Below are 26,381 nucleotides of genomic sequence, written 5' to 3'. Positions count from 1 at the left end.
TCAGATAAAGAGCCTTTAATTAATTTATTTTTTAACCATTGTTCCCTGCTTTGACCTTATTCTCTGCTGCACTGCGATCATTAAACACTCTGTCCCTTCCTGTCACACTCTTTACCCAAATCGCTACACTGCTCTATTGCATTGACCTTTCACTGCTCTATTGCATTGACCGTTCTCTTTCGATATCTAAATTTCCCTTCACCTGACCCCCAACCCATTTTTTCATTTACTCGGTTGATTCGTGGGATGAAGGGGTTGTTTTATGAGGAAAGGTGGACCTGTACTCATTGGAGTTTAGAAGAGTGAGAGGTGATCTTATTGAAACGTAAGATTCTGAGAGGGCTTGACAATGTAGATGCTAAGAGGATGTTTCCCCTCATGGGGGAATCTAGAACTAGGGGGTATAGCTTCAAAATAGGGGATCGCCTATTTAAGACGGAGATGAGGAAGAATTTGTTCTTGGAGAGTCATGAATCTTTGGAATTCTCTAATCCAGAGAACTGTGTAGGCTGAGTCATTGAATATATTCAAAGCTGAGATTGACAGATTCTTGAACTATAGAGGAATCGAGGGTTACGGGGAACAGGCAGGACAGTGAAGTTGAGGCCAACATCAGAACAGCCACGATCTTGTTGCATGGCAGAGCAGGTTCGAGGTGCCGTATGGCCTGCTCCTGCTCCTGCTCTGATATCTAATGTTCTTGTGCTTCTAGTCTTAGAATGGCACAAACGATGCCTAGCATTTCTTATTGCTATGACATGTATTCTGTCAATATTTTATGTGAATGTCTTTAAAAGCACCAGATCAAAAAAAAAGGATTGGAAGGTATAATTTGCTCATACCAGAGATAGCTCTGTGTTTCATCATCTCGTGCACTTTGCTTCTTCAGCTCCCTCGCTAAGCTGTTCCAGTGCAGCTGCAACACTCTTGTAAAATTGTGGAAAATTGCCCAGGTAGGTCCTGTCCACAAAAAGCAGTTTACTCCGACCCGGGCACTAATCATCCCATCAGCCTCTACCCAATCGGCAGCGAAGTGATGGAAGGAGTTGGCAATAGTGTTTTCAAGCAGCATTTGCTCATCAATCATTTGATGCTCAGTTTGTGTTCTGCCAGGACCACTTGATTACGGAATTCATTACAACCTTGATCCAAACAGGGAAACCAGCTGAATTTCAGATGTGATGGGAGAATGATCGCCATTGACATCAAGGCAGCATTCGACCGAGTGTGCCACCAACGAGCCATCGTAAAACTGGTTGATGGGGGTCAACGGGAAGATGTCAGTGGCTGGAGTCAGAACTGACAAAAGATGGTTGAGATTGTTGGAGGCCAGTCATGTCAACCCCAGGACATGCCATCTATCTTCAGCATCTTCAACAATGACTTTCCTTCCATCCATATGGTCCGAAGTGGGGCTGTTTGTTGATGATTGCACAGTGTTCACCTCCATTTGCAATTCCTCAGATAAAGAAGCGGTCCATGCTTGCATGTAGCAAGATGTGACAACATCCAGGATTAGTCTTATAAGTAGTTAGTGCCAGCCAATGACCATCTGCAGCAAAGAGTCTTGCCTCCTCCCAATGGCGCTCAATTGCATTACCGTTGTTGAGTCTCCCGCCGTGAACATCCTGGGGGACGTTATCATTGACCAGTAACTCAACTGAGTCAGTTACAGAAATGCTGTGGCTGCTGGAGCAGGACAGAGGCTGGGTATTCTGTACTGAGTGTCAACGCTTGACTCCCAAAGCCTTTTCGCCGCCTACAATGCTGCAGTCAGGAGCAACAACATTCAAAGCTCAACATCATCCAGGGAAATGCAGTTTGCTTGATCAGTACTTCATCCACTAGCCTAAATATCAACTCCCTCAATCACCATTGTACTATGGCTGCAATGGCTACTACCACAAGAATGCACTGCAGCAACTCGCCAAGCCTCCTTCGGCTGCACCTCCCAAACCCATGACCTCCACCTATAAGGACAGGGACAGCAGGTGCATGGGAACAAGATCATCTCGAAGTCGCACACCATCCTGACTTGGGGATATATTGCTGTTCCTTTGTCGTTGTTGGGTCAAAATCCTGGATCTCCCTTCGTAATGGCATTGTGGGAGTACCTTCACCATACAAATTGCAGCGGTATAAGAAAATGACCTGCCGCTACCTTCTTTAGAGCATACAATGGACAAGATGAAATTGCTGCATGAAAGATGGGCGAAGTGCTAATCTGACCAGCGACACCCATATCGTGAGAATGAACAATAAAAAGAGATACAAAAATATTGGGCATTGAATGACTAAACTTAAGAGGATACTTCATTGGAACGGGAGCAGGCAATAATTTGCCATCTGTGGATAGAACAGGCATAAAAATAAGTCCAAGCATGTTGAAAATTTCTGTTGATAGTGAATTTATTATTGGACTTAATGTATAAAATGAAGAAGGCCATTCCTCCTTTTTGATTGTATTCTGGAAAGCTATCACTGTCTGTAATAAAGAAGCTCTTGCTGATCATGAACGTTGCCCTTTTCAACTCTTTCCCAGCAGGCACCCGTTTCTGCTCGCAAGTTTAATTTCCCTGTCCTCTGAAGCATCTTGCATACCTTTCGTAAGGTTTGCATTGCACATCTTGAACAAAGCTAAGGCTAGAAACTTTGTCAACTAATTTTTGAGATTTGTTTTCCCTGAGCACCTGTACATTGGTTAACTTTTGCCTCTTCTACCAATTTGAATTGGCGCCTCTAAATGTTGAGCAATCTGGTTTGGCAATGGCTATCATGGAAAGGGGAGAGAAGGTGAAAGTAATGAAATGGCAAGTTGCCAGGCTATTCACATTACATAAATAGACCACTTCTGACCAGGCTGTCATTTTAGCCATCGATCGGTGATTTGTCATAAAGCTATTTTATCTTGTCCTTCTTGACTTGCCTGCAGTCTTTGACACAGTTGACCGCTCTGTCCTTCTCCAACGCCTCTCCACTGTTGTCCAGTTGGGTGGGACAGCAATTGCCTGGTTCCATTCTTATCTATCTAATCGTAGCCAGAGAATTACCTGCAACGGCTTCTCTTTCCGCTCCCGCATCGTTATTTCTGGTGTTTCCCAAGGATCTATCCTTTGCCCCCTCCTATTTCTCATTTACATGTTGCCCCTTGGCGATATCATCCGGAAACACAGCGTCAGTTTCCACATGTACGCTGCTGACACCTAGCTCTACCTCACTACCACTTCTCTCAACCCCTCCATGGTCTCTAAATTGTCATACTGCTTGTTCGACAGCCAGTTCTGGATGAGCAGAAATTTTCTCCAATTGAATATTGGGAAGATCGAAGCCGTTTTTGGTTCTCGCCACAAGTTCCGTTCTTGAGACACTGACTCCATCCCTCTCCCCAACTTCTGTCTGAGGCGGAACCACATTGTTCGCAACCTTGGTGTCATATTTGACCCTGAAATGAGCTTTCGATCACATCTGCAGCATAACTAAGACTGCCCATTTCCATCTCCATAACATCGCCCACCTCTGCCTTGCTTCAGCTCATCTACTGCTGAAGCCCTCATCCATGCCTTTGTTACCTCAAGACTTGACTATTCCAATGTATTCCTTACCCTACATAAACTAGAGATGATCCAAAACTCGGCTGCCCGTGTCCTAATTCGCACCAACTTCCGCACACCCATCATCCCTGTGCTCATTGATTTTCTGGTTAAACAACGCCTCGATTTCAAAATTCTCATCATTATTTTGAAATCCCTCCATGACCTTGCCCCTCTCTAACTCTCTCTCATCTCCTCCAGCCCCACAACGTCCTGAGATGTCTCCTCTAATTCTGCCCTCCTAAGCATCCCTGATTATAATCACTCAACCATTGGTGGCCGTGCCTTCTGTTGACTAGGCCCCAACCCCTGGAACTCTCTGCCTAAACCTCTCCGCCTCTCTTTCTTTCTTCAAGGCACTCCTTAAAACATACCTATTATACCAAGCTTTTGGTCACCTGCGCTAATTTCTACTTATATGGCTCGGTGTCAAATTCTATGTCTCAATATTCCCGTGAAGCGTCTTGGGACGTTTCACTACGTTAAAGGCGCTATATAAATACAAGTTGTTGTTAAGTTCGATGCTCCTTCATCCATGTCTTGCAACAGATAATTCTCTTTGGTTGGGAAGAACAGCTGTGTTCAAGACAACAGTAGAGTGCCAAATGGCAAATAACCAGTTAGAGCTCAGTGACCAAGAAGCACTGTAGCATTTCCATTTCCTCTAGTTTTAAAATCTTAAGTGTGGTGAATTTCAAGTGTGGTTCACCTTTTAACTGTTGGCTCATACCCAGCCAAATCTACACTATTAAATTATCTCCTGTCACCCCTGATGGTTTAGGTAGTTAAGGCATTGAGTAGTGTGATGATTCAGGTGCCCAGTGCAAAGCAAGTTCATGATTTCAATGAACTGCAATATGACTTAATGTACAAAGTAATTTGGGAGGCACTGTGCCCTGGGTAAAAAGTAATCTTGCTTACATTGCAAACAGTAAATCCAGATCTCTCCAACTGTTGGACAAATAACACTGATAAATGGTAAATCTCAGATTTCAACTATGATTCGGGTTTATTTAAGAAAATAAAATTGGCAAAACCAAATGTAAGAATAACAGTAGATAAGTAAATCAGCTTTCTCAAATTAACGAGAAATTACTTGCAGTTCTATAACACTTTTTACGTCCTTGGATGTCCTAAAGACCTTTATAGCCATATAATGACGTTTTGAAATGTAGTCACTGTTTTGTAAGCAAATGCCATCCAATCTGTGAACAGCAGATCCCACAGACGGCAGTATGATAAATGAGCAGTTAATCTGTTTCTTTGCATTAATTGATCATTTAATATTAACAAGGAAACTGGGATGCTATGGGTTCTTGTAATATTTGCTCTAACAGGCAGGTAGGATGTCTGATTGATCAATATCTTGTCTTACCTGATGCTGTTACTGAAAGATGATGTCCTTGACAATAGTATGCTCCCTCAATGCTGCAGTTAAGCATTGGCCCAGATCACATGCTCAATTCGGACTGCAACAGGTGACATCAACACCAGTCAGTTTGCTGGCCATGAAACAGGTGGTGGAGGCTATCTTCACAAGGAAACAGCAATACATCAGCTTCCCAATGCAGGTTGCTGATCAGGAGGGGAGAGCTGTCTGATTTTACCACATTGTTGGATTTCTCAGGTTCAAGAACTGCCCACACCTTGCCCAACGTTAGCCACTTCAAGAACCAGCTATGTTTTATCATGAAAAGAGGTTCCACTCCTTGAATGTTCAGATGGTTTGTGACCACAGGCAGTGAATAATGCCGGTCTGTGCCTCAGTTTCCTGGTGGTAGTCATGATGCCTTCATTCTGCGGCAGTCCTCAATTTCCCCATGTCTTCGACCCAGACCTACAAGTGTCAGGCTGGCTTCTTGGAGACAGTGCCCTGACCAAGAACCCGGGTACAGATGCTGAGCATCAATACAATGAGAGCCATATAGAAATTGGAGTTTTCATAAGCGTCCTCAAACAATGGTTCCGATGCCGCAACAGATCTGGTGGAGTCCTGCAGTGTAGCCCCGAAAATTTATTCAGATTTGTTGTGGTTTGCTGCATGCTACACTACTGTTATTTCGAGGGGCCAAGCCTTGCAGGTGCCACAAGGGGAAGTGCAGGAGCAAGATGGGGAAGACCAAGTCCCCAAGCCGTACTGCCAGAGCTGTAAGGCAACAAATTGAGATTCTGCAAAGCAAACTTTAACCACCCCACCCCCAGCAAATCAGCATCCCAACATTTGACCCACTTCTTCCACCAACCTCCTGAATGTTCTCTGACACTGCTACCTCACGGGTCTTCCTCTTGCATCATGACAGATATCAATGTAAAACAAATAAAATCTTTACTTTTACATTGTCCACTTTGTGGATTTTACTACTTTGTTCTTCTCATTACTGAACTGAAATCTCCTTCGTGCAACCGGTTGCGCTTGTATACCTATTCTAGTGCTCCTATGAGATGGTTCGTGTGTTGCAGGAGACTGGGAGACGCAAGGCTGGCTATCATTTGCGCATTGGTCATCAAATTTGCAGGCACGATGCCTGTGATTATCTGATGTGTGCTGTGGTAGAAAATGGTACTTGCTGCCAGCGCATACTGAGGAAATTGCTCCCATACCCATAGTGAGCTCAAAATGTACTGCAACTGATTGCATTTAATACATTTTCTACAGACGCAAGAAATGATTGCAAGCAGATTTTTGCCATCTAGTTACAAGAGGCACACCACATGTTTAATATTGCTTTTCGGGCAAATAATTGGTCCTAGCCACTGTTGGCAGTTGTGCAAAATTCTATTGCATAATCTTGGAGGCTAAAGAAAATCAAATTTTTTATTTTCAAGCATGTCCGCAAGTTGCATTTTCTTTTGCAGTCTTTGTGATTCATCTTTTCAGCAGCAAGTATCGCAGCTTTGAAGTGCATTTCAGAAATGGAAACCATAATCTCTTCATCTGGTTGTAAGAGTTGTTGCTTTTCATATGGTACTTAATACTGGAATAAACCATTCATGGTTTCTTGTGGCCCTTGCTGAAGGCAATGCCGTTGGGCCCAAATTTGGCCCTCCATTTTTTTCTGCGCACCTCTGAGCCCTCCGCTGACTTTTTATCTCAGAAGCAGCGCCGGAAAAACTCCCTGCGATCATGACCGATTCTCGGCCATACAATGAAGAGAAGGGGGCAGAGCTAGGTCCTGGCGCTGAAAACAGTGCCGGAACCTCTGCACTTGCGCGCTAGAGTCTGCGCGCATGTGCAGTAGCTCCTGGCAGGCCGTTTCGGCAAACGCGCACTGCAGGCTGTATGGGAGGTGTAGAAGCGCGCCGTCCCTAGCCCTGGCCGAATGGGCTCCCTCATCGGCAGACCGCTGCGTTCCCCAAGGTAGGACTTCTATTTTTTTTATTATTTACTGATTGATTTTGGTGCTTTAGGTGCAGGGTTCCTTCTATTTTTTATTTTTTATTTGATTGCTTATTACTTTTTATGCCTTGTTTAGTGCTTGGTGGTGCTTTTAAATGTAGTCACTTGCACCGATTCCTTAATTGTGAGTAAGGTCTTTCTGTGCAGACAAAAATGGACACATGCACTGCCCTCAGTTGGTTTAATACAACTTTTTTCTGGCCAAATTGGCATACATGGTGTAAGTGGCTGGGAACGCCCCCTTTTGGGGGAAAAAAAACTGACCTAACAAAAAACCTAACTAACTCACTTACACTGGCGCAAATTAAATGGCCATATTTGCAACGAAAAAGATACACCAGAAAAATCAAATTACATTTAAAAAAAAACGGTTGCAACTCATGGGAAATTTGGGCCCGTTTCTACAAACTTGAGTATTGACTGTTATTGGCACTAAACAGCAGATTAACCCTTTCAGTAGTATTGTATGTCTTTTCATGTTGAATGTCTGTCTATAGCTTTCTGAGTTGGACTGTTTTGAAATATAAATTTTTCTTCAAGCATAACCATATAGCTGAGGTTCTTTGGTTCTGGGGAAACGCATGGTTGAAAATGTCATGACAGTACAGATATGTTTTTCCCACATATTGCAACCCCATCATATAACGCCCCCAGACAAGAACCATTGTATCAGTTTGTTTTTGGTCTCCTTCTGTGCTGCAAACTAATCAGCTCATATTTTTGATGACTCTATGGGCCCAAGTTTCCACATGAAAAAAAACGGGCGCCCCTCCGAGCTGGGCGCCCGTTTTTCGCGCCTCAAACGGCGCCGAAAAAAATCCTCGGTTTTCTCCACCTACCTGCAGGTCCTCTGGCCCTCGGTGCAGCCAGCACGAGCTGTGGTGGGGGCGGAGCCAGGTCCCTGCGCTGAAAACAGTGCCGGGACCTCTGCACATGCGCGCTACAGTCGGCACGCAAGTGCAGTAGCTCCAGGCGCCGAACTGTGTGGGAGGGGCCCGAAGCACGCAGCCCCGAGCCCTGGCTGAATGGCCTCACTGGGGCTGCGTGAATAAGGCTCCTCCCACGGCCAGCTCCTGCTCCCTGCCCCCGACAAGACCCGACACCCTCCCCCCGCCCCACCGACCAAACCCAACACCCGCTCCCCCGCCGACCAGACCCGACCTGACCCCCGCTCCTCCCGCCGACCAGACCCGACTGACCAGACACCCGCTCCCCGCCCCGACCAGACACCCGCTCCCCGCCCCGACCCGACACCCGCTCCCCCCCCTGACTGACCCGACCCGATCCGACCTGACCTCTCCCTCCCCCCCCCCCCCCACCCCGCGCTCTCCCTCCCTCCCTCCCTCACTCCTCTCTCTCTCTCTCTCTCTCTCTCTCTCTCTCTCTCTCTCTCTCTCTCTCTCTCTCTCTCTCTCTCTCTCTCTCTCCTCTCTTTCTTTCTCCCTCTCTCTCCTCTCTTTCTCCCTCTCTCTCCTCTCTCTCCTCTCTCTCCTCTCTCTCCTCTCTCTCTCTCTCTCTCTCTCTCTCTCTCTCTCTCTCTCTCTCTCCCCCTCCCGCTCAGCGGCACGAACGGCTGCAGAATTCTCCGTGCCTGAAGCACTTTCACACAGGTAGGAAGATGGTTTATTTAATCTTTTCTTGGCTTATAAATGTTTATTCAGGTTGGATTTATTTGTATAAGTATAAATAAGGATTTATTGTCGAATTTAATGAGTTCCCTTCCCCCTTCCCCCCCCCACCTCGTTCTGGACGCCGAATTTGTAACCTGCGCCTGATTTTTTAATGTGTAGAACAGGATTTTTCAGTTCTACAAAAATCTTCACTGGCGCCATTCTACTTTAGTTTGGAGTACATTTTCACTGTGGAAACTTTCAAATCAGGCGTCAGTGGCCGGACACGCCCCCTTTTGAAGAAAAAATTCTGTTCTAAACTAGAACTGTTCTACCTAACTAGAACTGCAGAAAAAAAAATGTGGAGAATTGCAATTTCTAAAATAGTCCGTTCTCCACCAGTTGCTCCTAAAAAATCAGGCGCGAATCATGTGGAAACTTGGGCCCATTGTTTGAGCAATCCAGAATTAATTCAATTTCCCCTTACCTTGTATTTTTCTCTTTCAATATTTATCCAATTTTTCCTTCAAAATTACTCTCTCAATCTGTCTCTTTGGCACCCTTCTCATTGACTCTCTGGACAAAGAAAGACCAAGGTTCATCTAGTACGCCTTCTACAATCCTAGAATTTAGAAGGTTAAGGGGTGATTTGATCAAAGTTTTCAAAATATTAAGGGGAATCGATGGGATAGATAGGGAGAAACTATTTCTGCTTGTTAGGGAGTTTCTTAAAAAAAAAAAATTAATCCAGGCCTTTCAGGAGTGAAATTAGGAAACATTTCTACACACAAAGGGTGGTAGAAGTTTGGGAACTTTCTTCTGCAAATGGCAATTGGTTCTTGGTCAATTATTAACTTTAAATCTGAGATTCAAATCTGAGATTGATTTTTATTAACCTGAGGTATTAAGGAATATGGGGCAAATGCAAGTATTTGGAGTTGGGTCACAGATCAGAAATGATCTCGTTGAAGGGTCGAACAGACTCGAGGGGCTAAATGACCGCCTCCTGTGTTCATTATCCTTTTCTATTCTTCCATTGAACCTAACTATGTTGTGCTTACTATTTTCCAATTGTACTCTTAATCATTTCCCAGAACTAAATCAAGCAATAGTTCTTTACCAAAGTAAAATACTGCAGATGTTGGAAATCTGAAATAAAAACAGAAAATGCTATAAATACTCTCTCCACAGATGCTGCCTGACCTGATGAGTATCTCCAGCATTTTCTGTTTTTATATTGGTTCCTCACTTGTTGGACGAGAAACACACTGATCTTGAAGCAGTCATGGATGCATTCTAAAAAGCACTCCCCACTTTGATTACATGCATTCTTTGTTCCAGTCAACCTTGGGATATAAAATCACTCAATTTTAAAGTCGTGTTCTTGTATATCTTTTCCCTTAATTCTTTCTGAACTGCTTGCTGATGTCCACCTCAAATGCTTTTCCACTTGCTTATAATGCATACCAGAATTGAATCATAACCATACCAAGATTTAATTCAGAAAACAATATATAATATATATGTATATGTCTGGCTGTATATATAATATGTATGTGTGTGTATGTAATTTGAGATATGATAAATGTGGCATGCTTTGGACCTATGATATTCAAAGCTTTCCACCACTCTGGGTTTTCTTGCTTTATGTTTGGGTCAGTTGTGGACTAATTGATAAGAGAATGATTGCCATGATTAGGCAACAACTCCATTATTGTTGTATCATAGAAACATAGAAAATAGGTGCAGGCTGATCATTCCCTCAGTGCCCCTTTCCTGCTTTCTCTCCATACCCCTTGATCCCCTTAGCCGTAAGGGCCAGATCTAACTCCCTCTTGAATATATCCAATGAACTGGCATCAACAACTCTCTGTAGCAGGGAATTCCACAGGTTAACAACTCTGAGTGAAGAAGTTTCTCCTCATCTCAGTCCTAAATGGCATACCCCTTATCCTAAGACTATGTCCCCTGGTTCTGGACTTCCCCAACATTGGGAACATTCTTCCCGCATCTGACCTGTCCAGTCCCGTCAGAATCTTATACATTTCTATGAGATCCCCTCTCATCCTTGTAAACTCCAGTGAATACAGGCCCAGTTGATCCAGTCTCTCCTCATATGACAGTCCAGCCATCCCTGGAATCAGTCTGGTGAACCTTCACTGCACTCCCTCAATAGCAAGAACGTCCTTCCTCAGATTAGGAGACCAAAGTTGAACACAATATTCCAGGTGAGGCCTCAATAAGGCCCCGTACAACTGCAGTAAGACCTCCCTGCTCCTATATTCAAATCCCCTAGCTATGAAGGCCAACGTACCATTTGTCTTCTTCACCGCCCACTGTACCTGCATGCCAACTTTCAATGAATGATGAACCATGACACCCAGGTCTCGTTGCACCTCCCCTTTTCCTAATCTGCTGCCATTCAGATAATATTCTGCCTTCATGTTTTTGCCCCCAAAATGGATAACCTCACATTTATCCACATCATACTGCATCTGCCATGCATTTGCCCACTCACCTAACCTGTCCAAGTCACCCTGCAGCCTCTTTGCGAACTCCTCACACCGCCACCCAGTTTAGTGTCATCTGCAAACTTGGAGATAATACACTCAATTCCTTCATCTAAATCGTTAATGTATATTGTAAAGAGCTGGAGTCCCAGCACTGAGCCCTGCCATTCTGAAAAGGAACAGTTTATCCTGACTCTCTGCTTCCTGTCTGCCAACCAGTTCTCTATCCACGTCAGTACATTACCCCCAATACCATGTGCTTTGATTTTGCATAACAATCTCTTGTGCGGGACCTTGTCAAAAGCCTTTTGAAAGTCCAAAAACACCACATCCACTGGTTCTCCCTTGTCCACTCTGCTAGTTGCATCCTCAAAAAATTCCAGAAGATTTGTCAAGCATGATTTCCCTTTCATAAATCCATGCTGACTTGGACCGATCCTGTTTCCAAATGCTTTCCAAATGCTTTCATGAGACTGCCAGGATGGGAGAAAGCAAACGAGATGAACCTTGGTCTTTTTACAACAATTACTATGTTTCTATTTCCTTTCCGAGTTTGTGAATCCATTGGTAGGTATTTTTAATGCAACCCTCAGGATATCTTGGATTATAGAGATATGATTGAATCCTTCACTAACACTGCCCCCTCATCTTTTCTCTCGCCTTATCTTTCATGAAAATAGTATCTGCAGGAATATGACATTCCTCGTCTTGTACTCAATTGGTTCTCAATTTAAAAAGAATTTTAAATGCTTTCACAAATCATTATTATCTTCATTACACGAGGAGGTTAAATAAGAGTATGAAACACTGTTAATCAGCGGCCTAAGCTGTCAGCACCAGCTGATAAAACTCCTGCAAAAGTAAGGAAAGCTAGTTACTTTCAATCAAATGTGATGTCGAACACAAATCTTTGAAGTTGGAAGTACAAGTTGTTAAAGCTGTTAAACCATATGCAATCTTTGGCTTTATAAATAGAGCCATAGAGTACAAATTTTGTTAACATTTTATACATCACTGGTTAGGCCTCAGCTAGAGTATTATGACCAATTCTGGGCAACACATTTTAGGAAGGATGTCAAGGCCTTGGAGAGGGTGTAGAGGAGATTTACCAAAATCATACAAGGGCTGAGTGACTTCAATTATGAAGAGATTGTTCTCCTTAGAGCAGAGAAGGTTACGGGGAAATTTAATAGACATGCTTAAAATTTATGAGGGGTTTTGATGAGAGTAAATTAGGAGAAACCAGAGGACACAATTAAGGTAATTGACAACAGAACCAGAGGGAAGATGAGAATTTTTTAATAGGCATTGAGTTCTGTTCTAGAATGCACTGCCTGAAGGGTGGGGAAAGCAGATTCAGTAGTAACTTTCAGAAGCCTCCTTCTGTGCTGCAAAATTCTATGAAATACTCTATGCTCTGAACATTTGAGAAAATCAGCACATAATCGGTGACCCAGCTTGGCTGTAGTTGTATGGAACGGCGGCCCTGGAACCAGTGTGATGTCCTGACCTACAAGGAAACACCAGCCACAGGTCGGGGATGTAAGGAAGAGCATGCCACTTCAAGATATAGCGCGAACCGTTCCAGGCTTCGAAGAAGGCGACTGGGCGATGTCACCAAAATCCAGGTCGACGATTGGAGCGTGGGCAGGAACTTCGGGGCCCAGGTACAGCAGAGGTGCGACGAATGACCGGGGCGGAGATGCGGCAGAGGGGCGGAGAGAGATTGGGGCTCAGGAGAGGCGAGGCCCCAGAGGCAGCATGGGCCAGCCCACACTACAGTCTATGGACAGTAGGAATATGTGGGCACATTAGGACCGTGCTGGAATATCCGGTCACTTATTGAAACAGCTGTGAACTCCTTTTTTGGTGTGGAAGCCGGTCATCCTCGATACGAGGGACTGCCTAATATACTAGTTGCCGCAGCGCTGATTAATCAGGACGTTATCATGGACGAGGAGAGACTTGAGATACTGTGACACTTTCCACTGTAGCAGAGAAAGCCAAGAGGAGATTTCATGGTTTTTAAAAAAAATTATGCAGGGTTTTGATAGGGTGACCAGGGAATCAGTGATGAGGGGGGTCATCAGTTTAAAAGTCACTGAACACGAGGAGGCTCATTGGGAGTTGCTAGGGAGTCGGTGAAGCAGAAACCATCGCATCTTTCAGGGGACGATGTCATGAGGATGCCAAAGGCGCTATAAAAATGCAGGTTTTTCTGTCTTGCATGGAGTAAATCCTCTCTGTAATGGGGTGCCCAGCCCAGCACATGGTACTATAACTGTGACTGACTATTGCCTGGTGCACATTATCGTGGTCTACATTGTGGGCTGCCCCGACCTGTGAGAGAACACCACCGCAGGCCGGGGCTATCGATAAAGTTGGAGCGCCGGGCCCTGGAACACTGTGGGCGAAGGTGCGGCGAATGAGGGTACGGGGCCCAGAAGATCCGAGGACCTATGGGCAGCACGGGCCAGTCCACACTGCGATATGTGTGCGCACTCGGTCCATGCAGTAGAGCAGGTCTCCAGTCGTCCTAGTTCAACCCTTGGATAACCACTGGATATCGGCCTAGCTCTGCCGAGCCTGTGTGGTGGCTGACGGTCAGCACACATTAAAAAAAACTCCATGCACAGGCATCTTCCACCCCCTCAGTTGGAGTTCAGGACTGGAACATCGGGTCCTTCATTGAAACATCTGTGACACCTTGTGGAAGCAAGTCATCCTCGTTCGAGGGACTGCCTATGATGATGATGATGACTAGTTGTATTTTATAAAGTTCGTCAATGGCCCATGCCACACATTACCTGCATTAAAGCAACATAAGTGCTTCAGTAGTTCGATTCGTATATTTGCATTTGCACCAACATCTGTCAAAGTCTTGTGCAATAATTCATCATTGTGAGAGCCTGTGAACATTATAGAAAACATTTTGGTGTCTAAAATCCACCTGCTCATCCATTTAACTGGTCTCGGCTTATTTGCATGCTCTAGTCTGCAAACTTAGTAATATTACAACTAGTGCTGATTTCCATGAGATTTATTTATGGGGCGAGCAGTGGATTCAGAGCTCATGTCTGTGCATCTTCCCTAGTCACTGCAACTCTGGGCTTGGACCAGGTTGTGGAGGATTTCTAAGGCAGCTATCTGGAGCAATTTAAATGCGTTCACAAATCATTATTATCTCAAACCACCAGCTTTGAATGACAACTATTCTGGAGCTACAGTCTTCAAAAGAGGGTGTGACTTGTTAATCATTCACTGACCAGTGGTCCAGCGAAGCATTTATTAACAAATCAAATCAAATACCAAGATGTATCTCGAGGACTTCTACCCTTATATAGGTCACTGATGAGACTGTATCTGTATGCAACTTTCGGTTCCCTACATAATAGTGGTTTCTGAGGGTTCATAGAAAGACTAGGATGATCCTTGAAACCGAATTTTAAACTATGAAGAGATGCTCATAAAGCCGCCCCCCCGACCCAGTCCGCTCCATGATTCTCTTGACCTGCTGTTGCTTGGAATTTTATTTGTGTCTTGTGTTGGACTGTCTTGATGCTGCCACCTCTTGTCAAATAAATATATCTGTGATACAGTATTAGGTGTGGAACATGAAGGCATGGAAGAAGATTGCTTTGACCAAAATAGCAGCGCAATTTTCTTCAAGTGATATTAGCAATAGGCGAGTCTCCCTCAAAGGGATAACGCACATTCTATTTTTACAGTAAAATTGAACATTTGTGAAATAATAAGCAAGACTGTACTTAGTGATAATTTGAACTTTCTTTTGTTTTTACTTTTCTCTGCAGAAAGGGAATTCTAGAAGAATACGTAAAAATAACTAGCCTCGTGACCGAAGAGATAGTAAATATCCACAAAGATGTCCTGAATTCTATTGAGCAAATCAACCCCAGCTCAGAGTACAACCACTTTATTGAAAATCATAGGTAAAGTATTCCTTGTGCAGTCAGGGAACATAAGAACGCAATAACTTTTATTTATATAGTATTTCTCCTCATCATCATAGGCAGTCCCTTGAAGTCGAGGAAGACTCTTAAAGTGAGTTTTTAGGTGACTGAACAGTCCAATATGGGAGTTAGTCTCTGTCACAGGTGGGACAAATAGTCGTTGAAGAAAAGGGTAGGTGGGACTGGCTTGCCGCGTGCTCCTTCCATTGCCTGCGCTTGTTTTCTGTATGCTCTCGGCGATGAGACTCGGTGCTCAGCACCCTCCTGGATGCACTTCCCCCACTTAGAGCTGTCTTTGGCCAGAGACTCCCAGGTGTCGGTGGCGATGTTGCATTTCACCAAGGAGGCTTTGAGGGTGTCCTTGAAACGTTTCCTGTGCCCACCTGGGGCTCACTTGCCATGTAGGAGTTCGGAGTAGAGCACTTGCTTGGGAGTCTTGTGTCAGATATGTGAACATTGTGGCCCGACCAACAGAGCTGGTCGAGTGTGGTCAGTGCTTCGATGCTGGGGATGTTGGCCTGATCGAGGATGCTAACGCTGGTGCGTCTGTCCTCCCAGGGGATTTGCAGGATCTTGCGGAGACGTCATTGGTGGTATTTCTCCAGCGATTTGAGGTGTCTACTGTATATGGTCCATGTCTCTAAGCCATACAGGAGGGTGGGTATCAGTACAGCCCTGTAGAGCTTGGTGGCAGATTTGAGGGCCTGATCTTCGAACACTCTCTTCCTCAGGCGGCCGAAGGCTGCGCTGGCACACTGGGGGGCGGTGTTGAACCTTGTCCTCGATGTCTGCCCTTGCTGATAATAGGCTCCCGAGGGATGGAAAGTGGTCCACGTTGTCCAGGGTTGCGCTGTGGATCCTGATGACCGGGGACAGCGCTATGTGGCGGGGTCAGGTTGGTGGAGGACCTTTGTTTTACGGATGTTTAGTGTAAGGCCCATGCTTTTGTACGCCTCAGTAAAGATGTTGACTATGATTTGGAGTTCAGTCTCTGAACGTGCGCAGACGCAAGCGTCGTCCGTGTACTGTAGTTCGATGACTGAGGTTGGGACGGTCTTGGATCTGGCCTGGAGATGACAAAGGTTGACCAGGTTCCCACTGGTTCCGTCGTTTAGTTCCATTCCAGCGGGGAGCTTGTTGAGTGTGAGGTGGAGCATTGCAGCAAGGAAGATTGAGAAGAGGGTTGGCGTGATGATGCAACCCTGCTTGACCCCGGTCTGGACGTGGATTGGGTCTGTGATGGATCCATTGGTCAGGATCACGGCTTGCATGTCGTCATGGAGCAGGCTGAGACCAGGAAACACCAGGACTGGTTTGATGAGAATGACCAGGAGATCCAAGAGCTAATAAATCGCAAGCGCAGGGCATTTCTGAACCTAAAACAACAACCCAACTCGGGAGCAGCAAAACAGCATTACAGACGGCTTATAGTATTTTTATATTCATGTTCTATTCATGTCATTCCTTTGGAAAATGTGGAAACCAATTTGCGCACAACCAAGTCCCCAAATAATAATTAGATAAATGACCAGGAAATCTGTATTGGTGATTGATTGTTGTCCAGGGTACGATTCGGACACCCGCGCTTTTCTTTGAATAGTGCTGTGGGGATCTTTTGTGTCATTCTGAACAGGCAAATCTGAAAGGCAGCACTCCTGCCAATGCAGCACTCCTTCAGTCCAGTCAGCTTAGATTATGTGCTCAGGTACTGGAGTTGGACTTGAACCCATGATCTTGTGACCCAGAAGTGAAATAATTTAACACTGCAAAAATTCGGATAGTCATTCAAATTAGCAGAAAAAAAGTTGTCTGGTATCGAGAAGGTGAAGAACATTTAGAAACTGAGTTTTGTTTTTGCTTCGGGTTAAGTTCGTAAATTCTGTTCACTAACAGGGGATTATATTTTGTAATTGCAGTCCTTTCCAGTTGTAACATTCTGTATTTTGCAGTGTAATTCCAAACTTTAGGTAAGACTTATTTATAAGTTTCGAAAGGCTACAACTAAGTTTAGCTTAGATGCTTGCACTTTATTTTGAGCATAGGATTTTTTTTGCAGGTCACAGCTAATTAAGGAGGCAAGTATTGAGTTTGATGTTTTGTTGTTGGAAGACATGGAAAACCTTCAAGCCAATGAGATTTTGTGGAACAGTTTAACAGCAGAGAATTTACAGACAACGTAAGTTTCAGATCTACCTCTTGTGCCAATTCGGTGTCGTTTCTCAACATTTTAGAAAATAAACAGTTGGGCCAATGATATTTAACAGCAGAGTTTGGGTAGTACTTTGTGCTTTATTTAGTTTCAGTGAACATTTATATAAAAACAACAATTAAATGTCAAATCAGAACTTATTTTGTTTATGTATTTCAACTGAGTACACAGCAGTACCTGAAATAGTGTTGAAATTTTCAACTCTAATGCCTTTTTATTGACGTTTAGAACTGAAAGGAAACATAATGAGCCCTGTGCACAGATCACAGATGTAGTTTTTATCTGACATCAATTGAGTAACTTGGTATCAAACAGTATTAACCAACAATTACAAGGTGGATATTTTAAATTGAGAAGAGGAAGAACAATTTCCAATGCATTTTTTTCCTATCAATTTTCTGCCCTTACCCAAGTGCCCATTATGCATGTGATCTTTGATGGTGGGTATTGGCATGTAACTTTAACATAAGGGAATGGATGGGGGAAGGAATCACAGTCGAGTCCAATACTGTACACACACACTGACACCTTAGCTTACTTTCTCCTCATAACCCAAGGGTACTGGTGCCAATTGCAGTGCTGCTCACACCTGGGGTCACAGCACAGAAGGAGGCCATTCAGCCCATCGAGCCTGTGCCGACTCTCTGCAAGTCCCACTCCCCTGCCCTTTCCCCGTAACTCTGCAATTTTATTTCCTTCAGATACCCTTTTGAAAGATAAAATTGAGTCTGCCTCCACCACCCTTTTCGGCAGTGCATTCTAGATTCTAACCACTCGCTGTGTAAAAAAAAAAAAAAAGGTTTTTTGTTATGACGCCTTTGGTTCTTTTGCCAATCCCCTTAAATCTGTGACCTCTGGTTCTCAACCCTTCTGCCAGTGTGAACAGTTTCTCTCCTCTGTCCAGACATGATTTTTTCCTCCATGATTTTGAACACCTATGACAAATCTCCCCTCATTCTTCTCTGCTCCAAGGCGAACAACCCGAGCTTCTCCAGTCTATCAACGCAACTGAAGTCCCTCATTCCTGAAATCATTCTCATAAATCGTTTCTGCACCTTCTCTACATTTGCCTTCATATCCTTCCTAAAGTATGCTAGAATTGGACACACTACTCCAGTTGGGGCCGAACCAGTGTTTTACACAGGTTCATCATATTTTCCACACTCTTGTACTTTATACCTCTATTTATTAAGGCCAGGATCCCGTAAGCCTTTTTAACTGCTTTTTCAACTTGTCCTGCTCCCTTCAATGATTTGTGCACACAAGACCCCAGGGTCTGTTCGTGCATTCCCTTTAGGATTGTACCATTTAGTTTATATGTCCTCTCCTCATTCTTTCTACCAAAATGTATCACTTCACACTGTTCTGCGTTAAATTTCATCTGTCACATGTCTGCCCATTTCACCAGCCTGTCTGTCGTCCTGATGTCTCTTACTTTCCTCCTGACTGTTCAGTATACTTAGGTTTTGTCTCATCTGCAAATTTTAAATTGTGCACTGTACACCCACGTCCAAGTTATTAATATACATCAAGAAAAGCAGTGGTCCGAGAATCGACCTCTGGGGATCACCACTGTATACCTTACTCCAGTCTGAAAAACAACTATTCACCACTACTCTGTTTCCTGTCACTTAGCCAATTTCATATCTGTGCTGCCACTGTCCCTTTTATTCCATGGGCTTCAACTTTGCTGGCAAGCCTGTTATGTGGCACTTTACCTAACGCCTTTTGGAAATCCATTCACACCACATCAACCGCATTACCCTCATCAACCTCTCTGTTACCTCATCAAAAAGCTCGGATCAAGTTGGTTAAACACGATTTGCCTTTAACACATCCGCGCAGATGCAGGCATCGTAGCTCGACGACAGAGGTTGGAGTGGTCTTGGACTTGGGCTGGAGACGGTAAAGGTTGAACAGGTTCCCACTGGTTAGTTCCACTCCAGTGGGGAGCTTGTTGACTGTGAGGTGGACCATTTACCATTCCTCGGGAGCCTCAACAAGAGCAGACATGGATGACGAGATCCAACACCGCCTCCAGTGCGACAGTGCAGCCTTCGGTCACCTGAGGAAAGGAGTGTTTGAAGACCAGGCTCTCAAAACTGCCACCAAGCTCATAGTCGACAGGGCCGTAGTAATATCCGCCCTCCTGTGTGGCTCAGAGACATGGACCATGTACAGTAGACACCTCAAGTCGCTGGAAAAATACCACCAACTATGCCTCCGCAAGATCCTACAAATCCCCTAGGAGGACAGATGCACCAACATTAGTGTCCTCGACCAGCCCAACATCCCCAGCATTGAAGCACAGACCACATTTGATCAGCTCCGCTGGGCAGGCCACATCGTCCGCATGCCAGACACGAGACTCCCAAAGCAAGCGCTCTACTCGGAACTCCTTCACGGCAAGCAAGCCAAAGGTGAGCAGAGGAAACATTACAGGGACACCCTCAAAGCTTCACTGAAACAGTGCAACATCCCCATTCAAACCTGGGAGTCCCTGACCAAAGACTGCCCTAAATGGAAGAAGTGCATCTGAGAGGGCGCTGAGCACCTCGAGTCTCATCGCCGAGACATGCGGAAATCAAGCGCAGACAGCGGAAAGAGCGTGCGGCAAACCAGTTACAACCACCCTTTCCCTCAACGACTTTCTGTCCCACCTGTGATGGGGACTGTGGTTCTCGTATTGGACTGTTCAGCCACCGAAGGATTCATGTTAAGAGTGGAAGCAAGTCTTCCTCGATTCCGAAGGACTGTCTATGATGATGATGCTGGCTTTCCTTAATTAATCCACACCTATCCAAGTGACTGCTAATTTTGTCCCTGATTACTGGTTCTAAAAGCTTCCCAACTACTGAGGTTAAACTGACTGGCCTGCAGTTGCTGGGTTTATCTTTAGTCCCTTTTTTGAACAATGGTGTAACGTTTGTAATTCTCCAGTCCTCTGGCACCACCCCTGTATCTATGGAGGATTGGAATATTAGGCCACTACCTCTGCAATTTCTGCCCTCAGCATCCTAGGATGCATCCCATCTGCTCCTGGTGATTTCTCTACTTTAAGTACAGCTAGCCTTTCTAACCGCTCTCTTGATCAATTTTTATCCTATCAGTTGTCTCCACTACCTGCTCCTGCACTGTCTGTGGGAGCATCCTCTTGGTGAAGACAGATGCAAGGTACTTGTTTAATACCTCAACCGTATCTTCTGTTTCCATGCATAAGTCTCCTTTTTGGTCCCTAATTGGCCCCACCCCTCCTCTTAGTACCCTTTTACTATTTATATGCCATTAGAAGATTTTTGGATTACCTTTTATGTTGGCTGCCATTCTATTCTCATACCCTCTCTTTGCCCCTCTTATTTTCTTTTTCATTTCTTCTCTAACCTTACTTTATATAGCCTGTTTCTCAGATGTATTTGCAACCTGACATCTGCCATACGTGTTCTTTTTCTGCTTCATTATATTCTCTCTCTCTTTTGTCATCCAGGGAGCCCTGACTTTAGTTGCCCTACCTATTCCCCCAAGCAGGAATGTACCTGAACTATTTCCTCTTTAAAGGCAGCCCTTTGTTCCATTACAGTTTTGCTTGCCAATCTTTCATTCCAGTTAACCGGGGTCAGATCTGTTCTCATCCCACTGAAATTGGCCTTCCCCCAGTTAAAAATGTTTACTCTAGATTGCTTCCTGTCCTTTTTTCCAAAGCTTATCTAAACCTTATGATACTATGATCACTTTTCCCTAAATGTTCATCTGACACTTGCTACACTTGACCCACTTCATTCCCCAGAACCAGATCCAGCAATGCTTCCTCCCTCATCGGGCCGGAAATGTACTGATCAAGAAAGTTCTCCTGAACATACTTCAGAAATTCTTCCCCTTCTCTGCCCTTTACACTATTACGATCCCAGTCATTGGGCTCAATTTTCCCCAGTGATTTGTGCCATTTTTTTGGAGCAGGCTGTTCTTTTTGGCCTAAGTTGAAAAACCACAGTATCACCAATCAATTTGCACCAGCGTAACTCAGTTACGATTTTTTTAGGTCAGTTTTTTTTTTCAGCCAAAGTGGGTGTAATCAGCCACCTATGCCAATTCTGGCCATTTAGGCCAGTTACTCCAGTTGTGCTTAAGCCAGCATATGTGGCCTCTGCAGAAAAACCTTCCGGAGCGTTAAGGAAATCGGCGCATGTATGGAAATCGGCGCAGCAGATGCCCGGACACACTAAAAGAATTGAAAAACACATAGCAGCAACTTCCCTCCAACCCCGCCCGAAGGCTGTCTGGTCCCATTCTCGGTCCCCAGTTCTTTCACACAGAGAGAGAGAGAGACTGACTGACTCAGCTCGCATTGTGTCCCTGGTTACCATGGCAGCTCGATCTTTTTGGAGCAGACCAAGGCTCTACCCCCAAAACTAAAGGTCGGAGTACGCCACGCAAAAATGAAGAAATCCAGCGGGGAAACTTAGAATTTTTATTTTGCTGTGCTTAGGCCCCAAAAAATCGGGCGTAACTCTTCAAGTACGCCAAAAAAAAATGCTTTGGGGAAAATTGAGCCCAATATTAGGATAGTTGCAGTCCTCCATTATCACTACTCCTATAATTCTTGCACCTCAGTAATTTCTCTGCAAATTTTCTGCTCTATACGTTTCCCACTATTTGTTCTCTTCAATACACCTAGTAGTGTAATGACAGCTCTATTATTTCTTTACTCGAGCCATGAAGGGCCCAAATTTCCCGAACCTCTTTTTCTGGCGCCCTCACTCGATCTGCGCTGCTTTTGCCCGCCTCCAAGCGTGGCGAAAAAAGACCTCCGTAATTTGGCCGCTCCCCAGTCTCTCCTCCGTCGTGGCGCAGCGTGGCCCAATGGATTGCGGGTGGAGCCAGGTCCCGGCGCTGAAACCAGTGCTGGGACCTCTGCACATGCGCGCTAGAGTCTGCGCGCATGTGCAGTAGCTCCTGGCAGGCAGTTTCTGCAAACGCGCGCTGCATGCTGTGTGGGAGGTGCCGAAGCACGCCGTCCCTTGCCCTGGCCGAGTAGGCTCCCTCATTGGCGGCCCGCTGCGTTCCTGAAGAGAGGATTTCTATTTTTTATTATTTACTGATTGATTTTGGTGCTTTAGTTTCAGGGTTCCTTCTATTTTTTTATTTGTTGTTTATTAATTGCTTATTACTTTGGTCTTGGTGCTTTAGGTGCAGGGTTCCTTCTATTTTATTAATTAATTGCTTATTACTTTTTGTGCTTTGTTTGGTGCTTGGTGCTTTAAATGTAGTTACTTGCGCCAAGACCTTAAGTAAGGTCTTTCTGTGCGGATAAAAGTGGACACATACGCTGCCTTAAGTTAGTTTAGTACAACTTTTTTCTGGCCAAATTGGCATAAATGGTGTAAGTGGCTGGGAACACCCCCTTTTGGAAAAAAAAACTGACCTAACAAAAAACCAAACTAACTCACTTATACTGGCGCAAATTAAATGGCCATATTTGCAACTATAAAGATACACCAGATAAATCAAGTTACACCAAAAAAAAACAGTGCAAATCATTGGAGAAATTTGGGCCCATAGATTCTGTCCTTGACCCCTCCGGGACATCCTCCTTCTCCAGCAGTGTAACATTCTCCTTAACCAATGCTGCCACACCACCTCCTAGCTTTCCTTCCCTGTCTTTCCTGAACACCTTATAACCAGGACTCTAATACCGAATCCTACCATTTTTTGAGCCAGGTCTGTGTTTGCCACATCATATTCCCATGTGGCTATTTGTGCCTGCAGCTCACTTACCTTGTTTACTACGCTTCATGCGTTCACATACATACACTGTAAACCCATCTTATACCATCCTGTTTTCTCTCTTAGTTTGACCCCACCTAATAACTTACTATTTCTTACTTTAGTGCTCTCTGCTTCTCCAAATCTTTTGAGCACTTTATTACCCCTTTCTGATGTTGCATCCTCGTGCCCATCCCCCTGCCAAATTAGTTTAAACCCTCTGCAACAGCACTAGCAAACCTCCCTGCGAGGATATTGGTTCTGGCCCTGTTGAGATGCAACCTATCTGGCCCGTACAGATCCCACCTCCCCCAGAACCACTCCTAATGTCCCAGGAATCTGAAGCCCTCCCTCCTGCACCAACTCTCCAGCCACGCATTCATCTGCTCTATCCTCCTATTTCTATGCTCGCGCGTGGCATCGGGAATAATCCAGAGATTATCTTTGAGATCCTGCTCTTTAATCTCTTTCCTAGCTCCCTAAAATCTTACTGCAGGACCTCATCCCTCTTTCTATCTATGTTGTTGGTACCAGACCACGACCTCTGGCTGTTCATGTTTTCCCCTCAGAATGTTCTGCAGCCGCTCAAAGACATCCTTTACCCTGGCACCAGGGAGGCAACATACCATTCTGGATGTTCACCTAACAATTGAATCCTCTATCACTATTGCTCTCCCACTCTTCTTCCTCTCTCTCCCCCCTCCCCCCTCCCCCCTTCCCCCTTTCCCCACCCCCACCCCCCGGTACAACCTGTGGTATCGTGGACTTGACTCTGGCTGTACTCCCCAGAGGAACTGTCGCCCTCCCCAGTACTCCGAACAGAATACTGGTTGGAGAGCAAGATACACTCGGGACTCCTGTACTACCTTCCTGGTGGTCCTCTTCTATCTGGCAGTCACCCATTCTCTCTCTGCAGCACACTCCTTATCTGCGGGGTCACCACTTCCTGAAACCTGCTGTCCACGAAGCTCTCAGCCTCACTGATGCACCGCAGTGACACCAGCTGATGTTCAAGCTTTGAAACCGGGAGCTCGAACTCCTCCATCTGAAGACACTCCCTGCATATGTGGTTGTCCAGGATACGGGCAGTGTCCTGGGTTTCCCATATGGCACAGGATGTGCATTCTATGGAACTGAGCTGCTCTGCCATGCCTGCATTTAATAGGCTGTTAACGAACTGACAGAAATAAACTTGAGACTAAATTAGAGCTCAATTTTTCCCAGTGATCTGCGCTGTTTTTTTGGAGCCAGCTGCTTTTTTTTGGCCTAAGTTTATAAAAAAACACAGTTTCCCCAATCAATTTGTACCAGCGTAACTCAGTTATGATTTTTTTAGGTATGTTTTACTTTCAGCCAAAGGGGGCGTAACCTGCCACCCACGCCAATTCTGGCCATTTAGGCAAGTTTGGCCAGCTGAGAGTTACTTCAGATCTGCTTAGGCCAGCATATTTGGCCTCTGCAGAGAAACCTTCTGGAGAGTTAAAGAAATCGGTGTAGGTAAGTGCAGCAGATGCCCGGACAGCAGCAGCAGGAAAGGCGAGAGAGAGGTGGAGAGAGAGGGGGTGGAAGTCTTTTGGGTGTAGTTAGGTGCCGGGACCGGGAGGGGAGGAAGCCATTCGGCCTGGGATAGAGGCAGGGGAGTGGACCGGGAGGCCATTCGGCCTGGGATAGGGGCGGGGGGAGTGGACCAGCAAGGGCTAGGGGCGGGGCAGCAGATCGACAAGGCACTCGGGGCCAGGGTCGGGTGGGGAAATTGACCAGTAAGCCCTTCGGCCAGGGCGGGGGAGTGGGACCGGCAAGGCACTCTGGGCTGGGTGGGGGGGACCGGTAAGGCACCCGCGCCTGGGGAACGGCATGGCATGGCACGACACTCAGGGCTGCGGGTTGGGCCGGCAAAGCATTAGGGACAGGGGAACGGACCGGCAAGCCCTTCGGCTAGGGACGGGGGACCGGGACCGGCAAGGCACTCTGGGGCTGAGGGAGCTGGAGCTGGACTGGCACAAGCAAGGGGCTCGGGGCGGGCTAGGGAAGTAGACCGGCAAGCCCTTCGGCTAGCAGCGGGGGAGTGGGACCGGCTTTAATAATTGGAGGTAAGTTGCTGCGATATATTTTAACGTGTTTTTAAGTTGATGCAATTTATTTTAATATGTTGGAAGCTGGCTGTATGTTTCAGTTTGCAGCCTCAGCTCACAGTGTCCCTGGTTACCGTGGCAACCCGATCTTTTTGCCGCAGATCAAGGTTCCACCCCCAAAACTAAAGGTCAGATTAGGCTGCGCCAACATGAAGAAATCCAACGGGGAAACTTAGAACAATTTTTTTTTTGCCGCACTTGGGGCCGCAAAAAAACAGCCGTAACTCTTCAAGTACGCCAAAAAAAAGCTTTGGGGAAAATTGAGCCCTCTGAGTCTTAAAAGGCAGGCCTACCTTTATCTCTGGCTGCTTCTCTCACTCTTCGTTAAAGTCATTATTCACATTATCTATAGTTATATTAATTAGTTTATCTAGTTAAGATGGAGAGAATATGACACTACTATAATACTCACCCATTAATCACCTATCTGCAGTCCTGTGATGTCCCTCCTTGCTTTGGCTGTTCTTTTGGAACTCGGCGGCCCCACGCTCTTTATCCTGTGCTGCCGCCTCTGCTGCCGATTGATTTCAGGTGCACTGCCCTCGGGGCCCCGTGCTCTTCATCCTGTGCTGCAGGGGATCTGAAAGGAAGCTCTAAAGAAACTCGGCCTTATGTTCTTTTTAAAAAAAAAAATAATAATAATTGCGGTACAAATATTTGAGTAAATGCAGTCTAATTTGGTGCTGGTGCTGTTTCAAATAATAGGCTAAAAACAACAACTGAAGACTTGATCCAAACTCAACAAACCATTATCAGCAAGGAGGAAATAATAGTAGAACTGAAGAAAAAAATTGAGGAAACCGCAACAACGTTTGAAAAGAAATCTGAGTAAGTACCAAATACTCTAACTCATTTAATATTAAAGTTGCTGGGAGTTAGGCTAGGATAGCTTGCAAAATCAATCTTGCTTTTATGACACTTAAGACGATAATTGTTTCGTCCCCATCTTTACTATTTTCCTGCCTTCGTGTCATCCTACAGCTAGGACATGCAATTTGGGAGGAGGGTGGGTTGGGGGAATTGATCTGTTTGATTCCAGAAAGAGGAAATCCATGCAATACTCAGGGTACTAGAGAAGATTATTTGCTGAGTATAACTGAGCTTGAACAGCTCAAAGCAGAGACTTCAGTCCTGGGTCCTGTTAATGCGAGACCAACACACAACAGATAAAGCTTGTACCTTTTTATAATTACTAGTATTGT

The 26,381-nt window shown here is 45.2% G+C and overlaps 1 protein-coding gene across 4 annotated transcripts in view; it reads left to right on the top strand.

The window, feature by feature from the left end:
- The window catches only part of fer (fer (fps/fes related) tyrosine kinase), a 450,038-nt gene that overhangs the window by 122,898 nt on the left and 300,759 nt on the right, over positions 1 to 26,381 (top strand). For all 4 annotated transcript variants that reach the window (XM_070884132.1, XM_070884127.1, XM_070884121.1 and 1 more), the window contains 3 exons: positions 14,920 to 15,057; positions 17,135 to 17,254; positions 25,885 to 26,007. In XM_070884132.1, the coding sequence (XP_070740233.1) occupies positions 14,920 to 15,057; positions 17,135 to 17,254; positions 25,885 to 26,007 (381 nt within the window). The remainder of the gene's footprint in view (positions 1 to 14,919; positions 15,058 to 17,134; positions 17,255 to 25,884; positions 26,008 to 26,381) is intronic.

This window comes from Pristiophorus japonicus, chromosome 1, assembly GCF_044704955.1.
Source record: "Pristiophorus japonicus isolate sPriJap1 chromosome 1, sPriJap1.hap1, whole genome shotgun sequence".
Taxonomy (NCBI): Eukaryota; Metazoa; Chordata; class Chondrichthyes; family Pristiophoridae; genus Pristiophorus; species Pristiophorus japonicus.
This window is presented reverse-complemented; position numbering and strand designations above follow the sequence as displayed.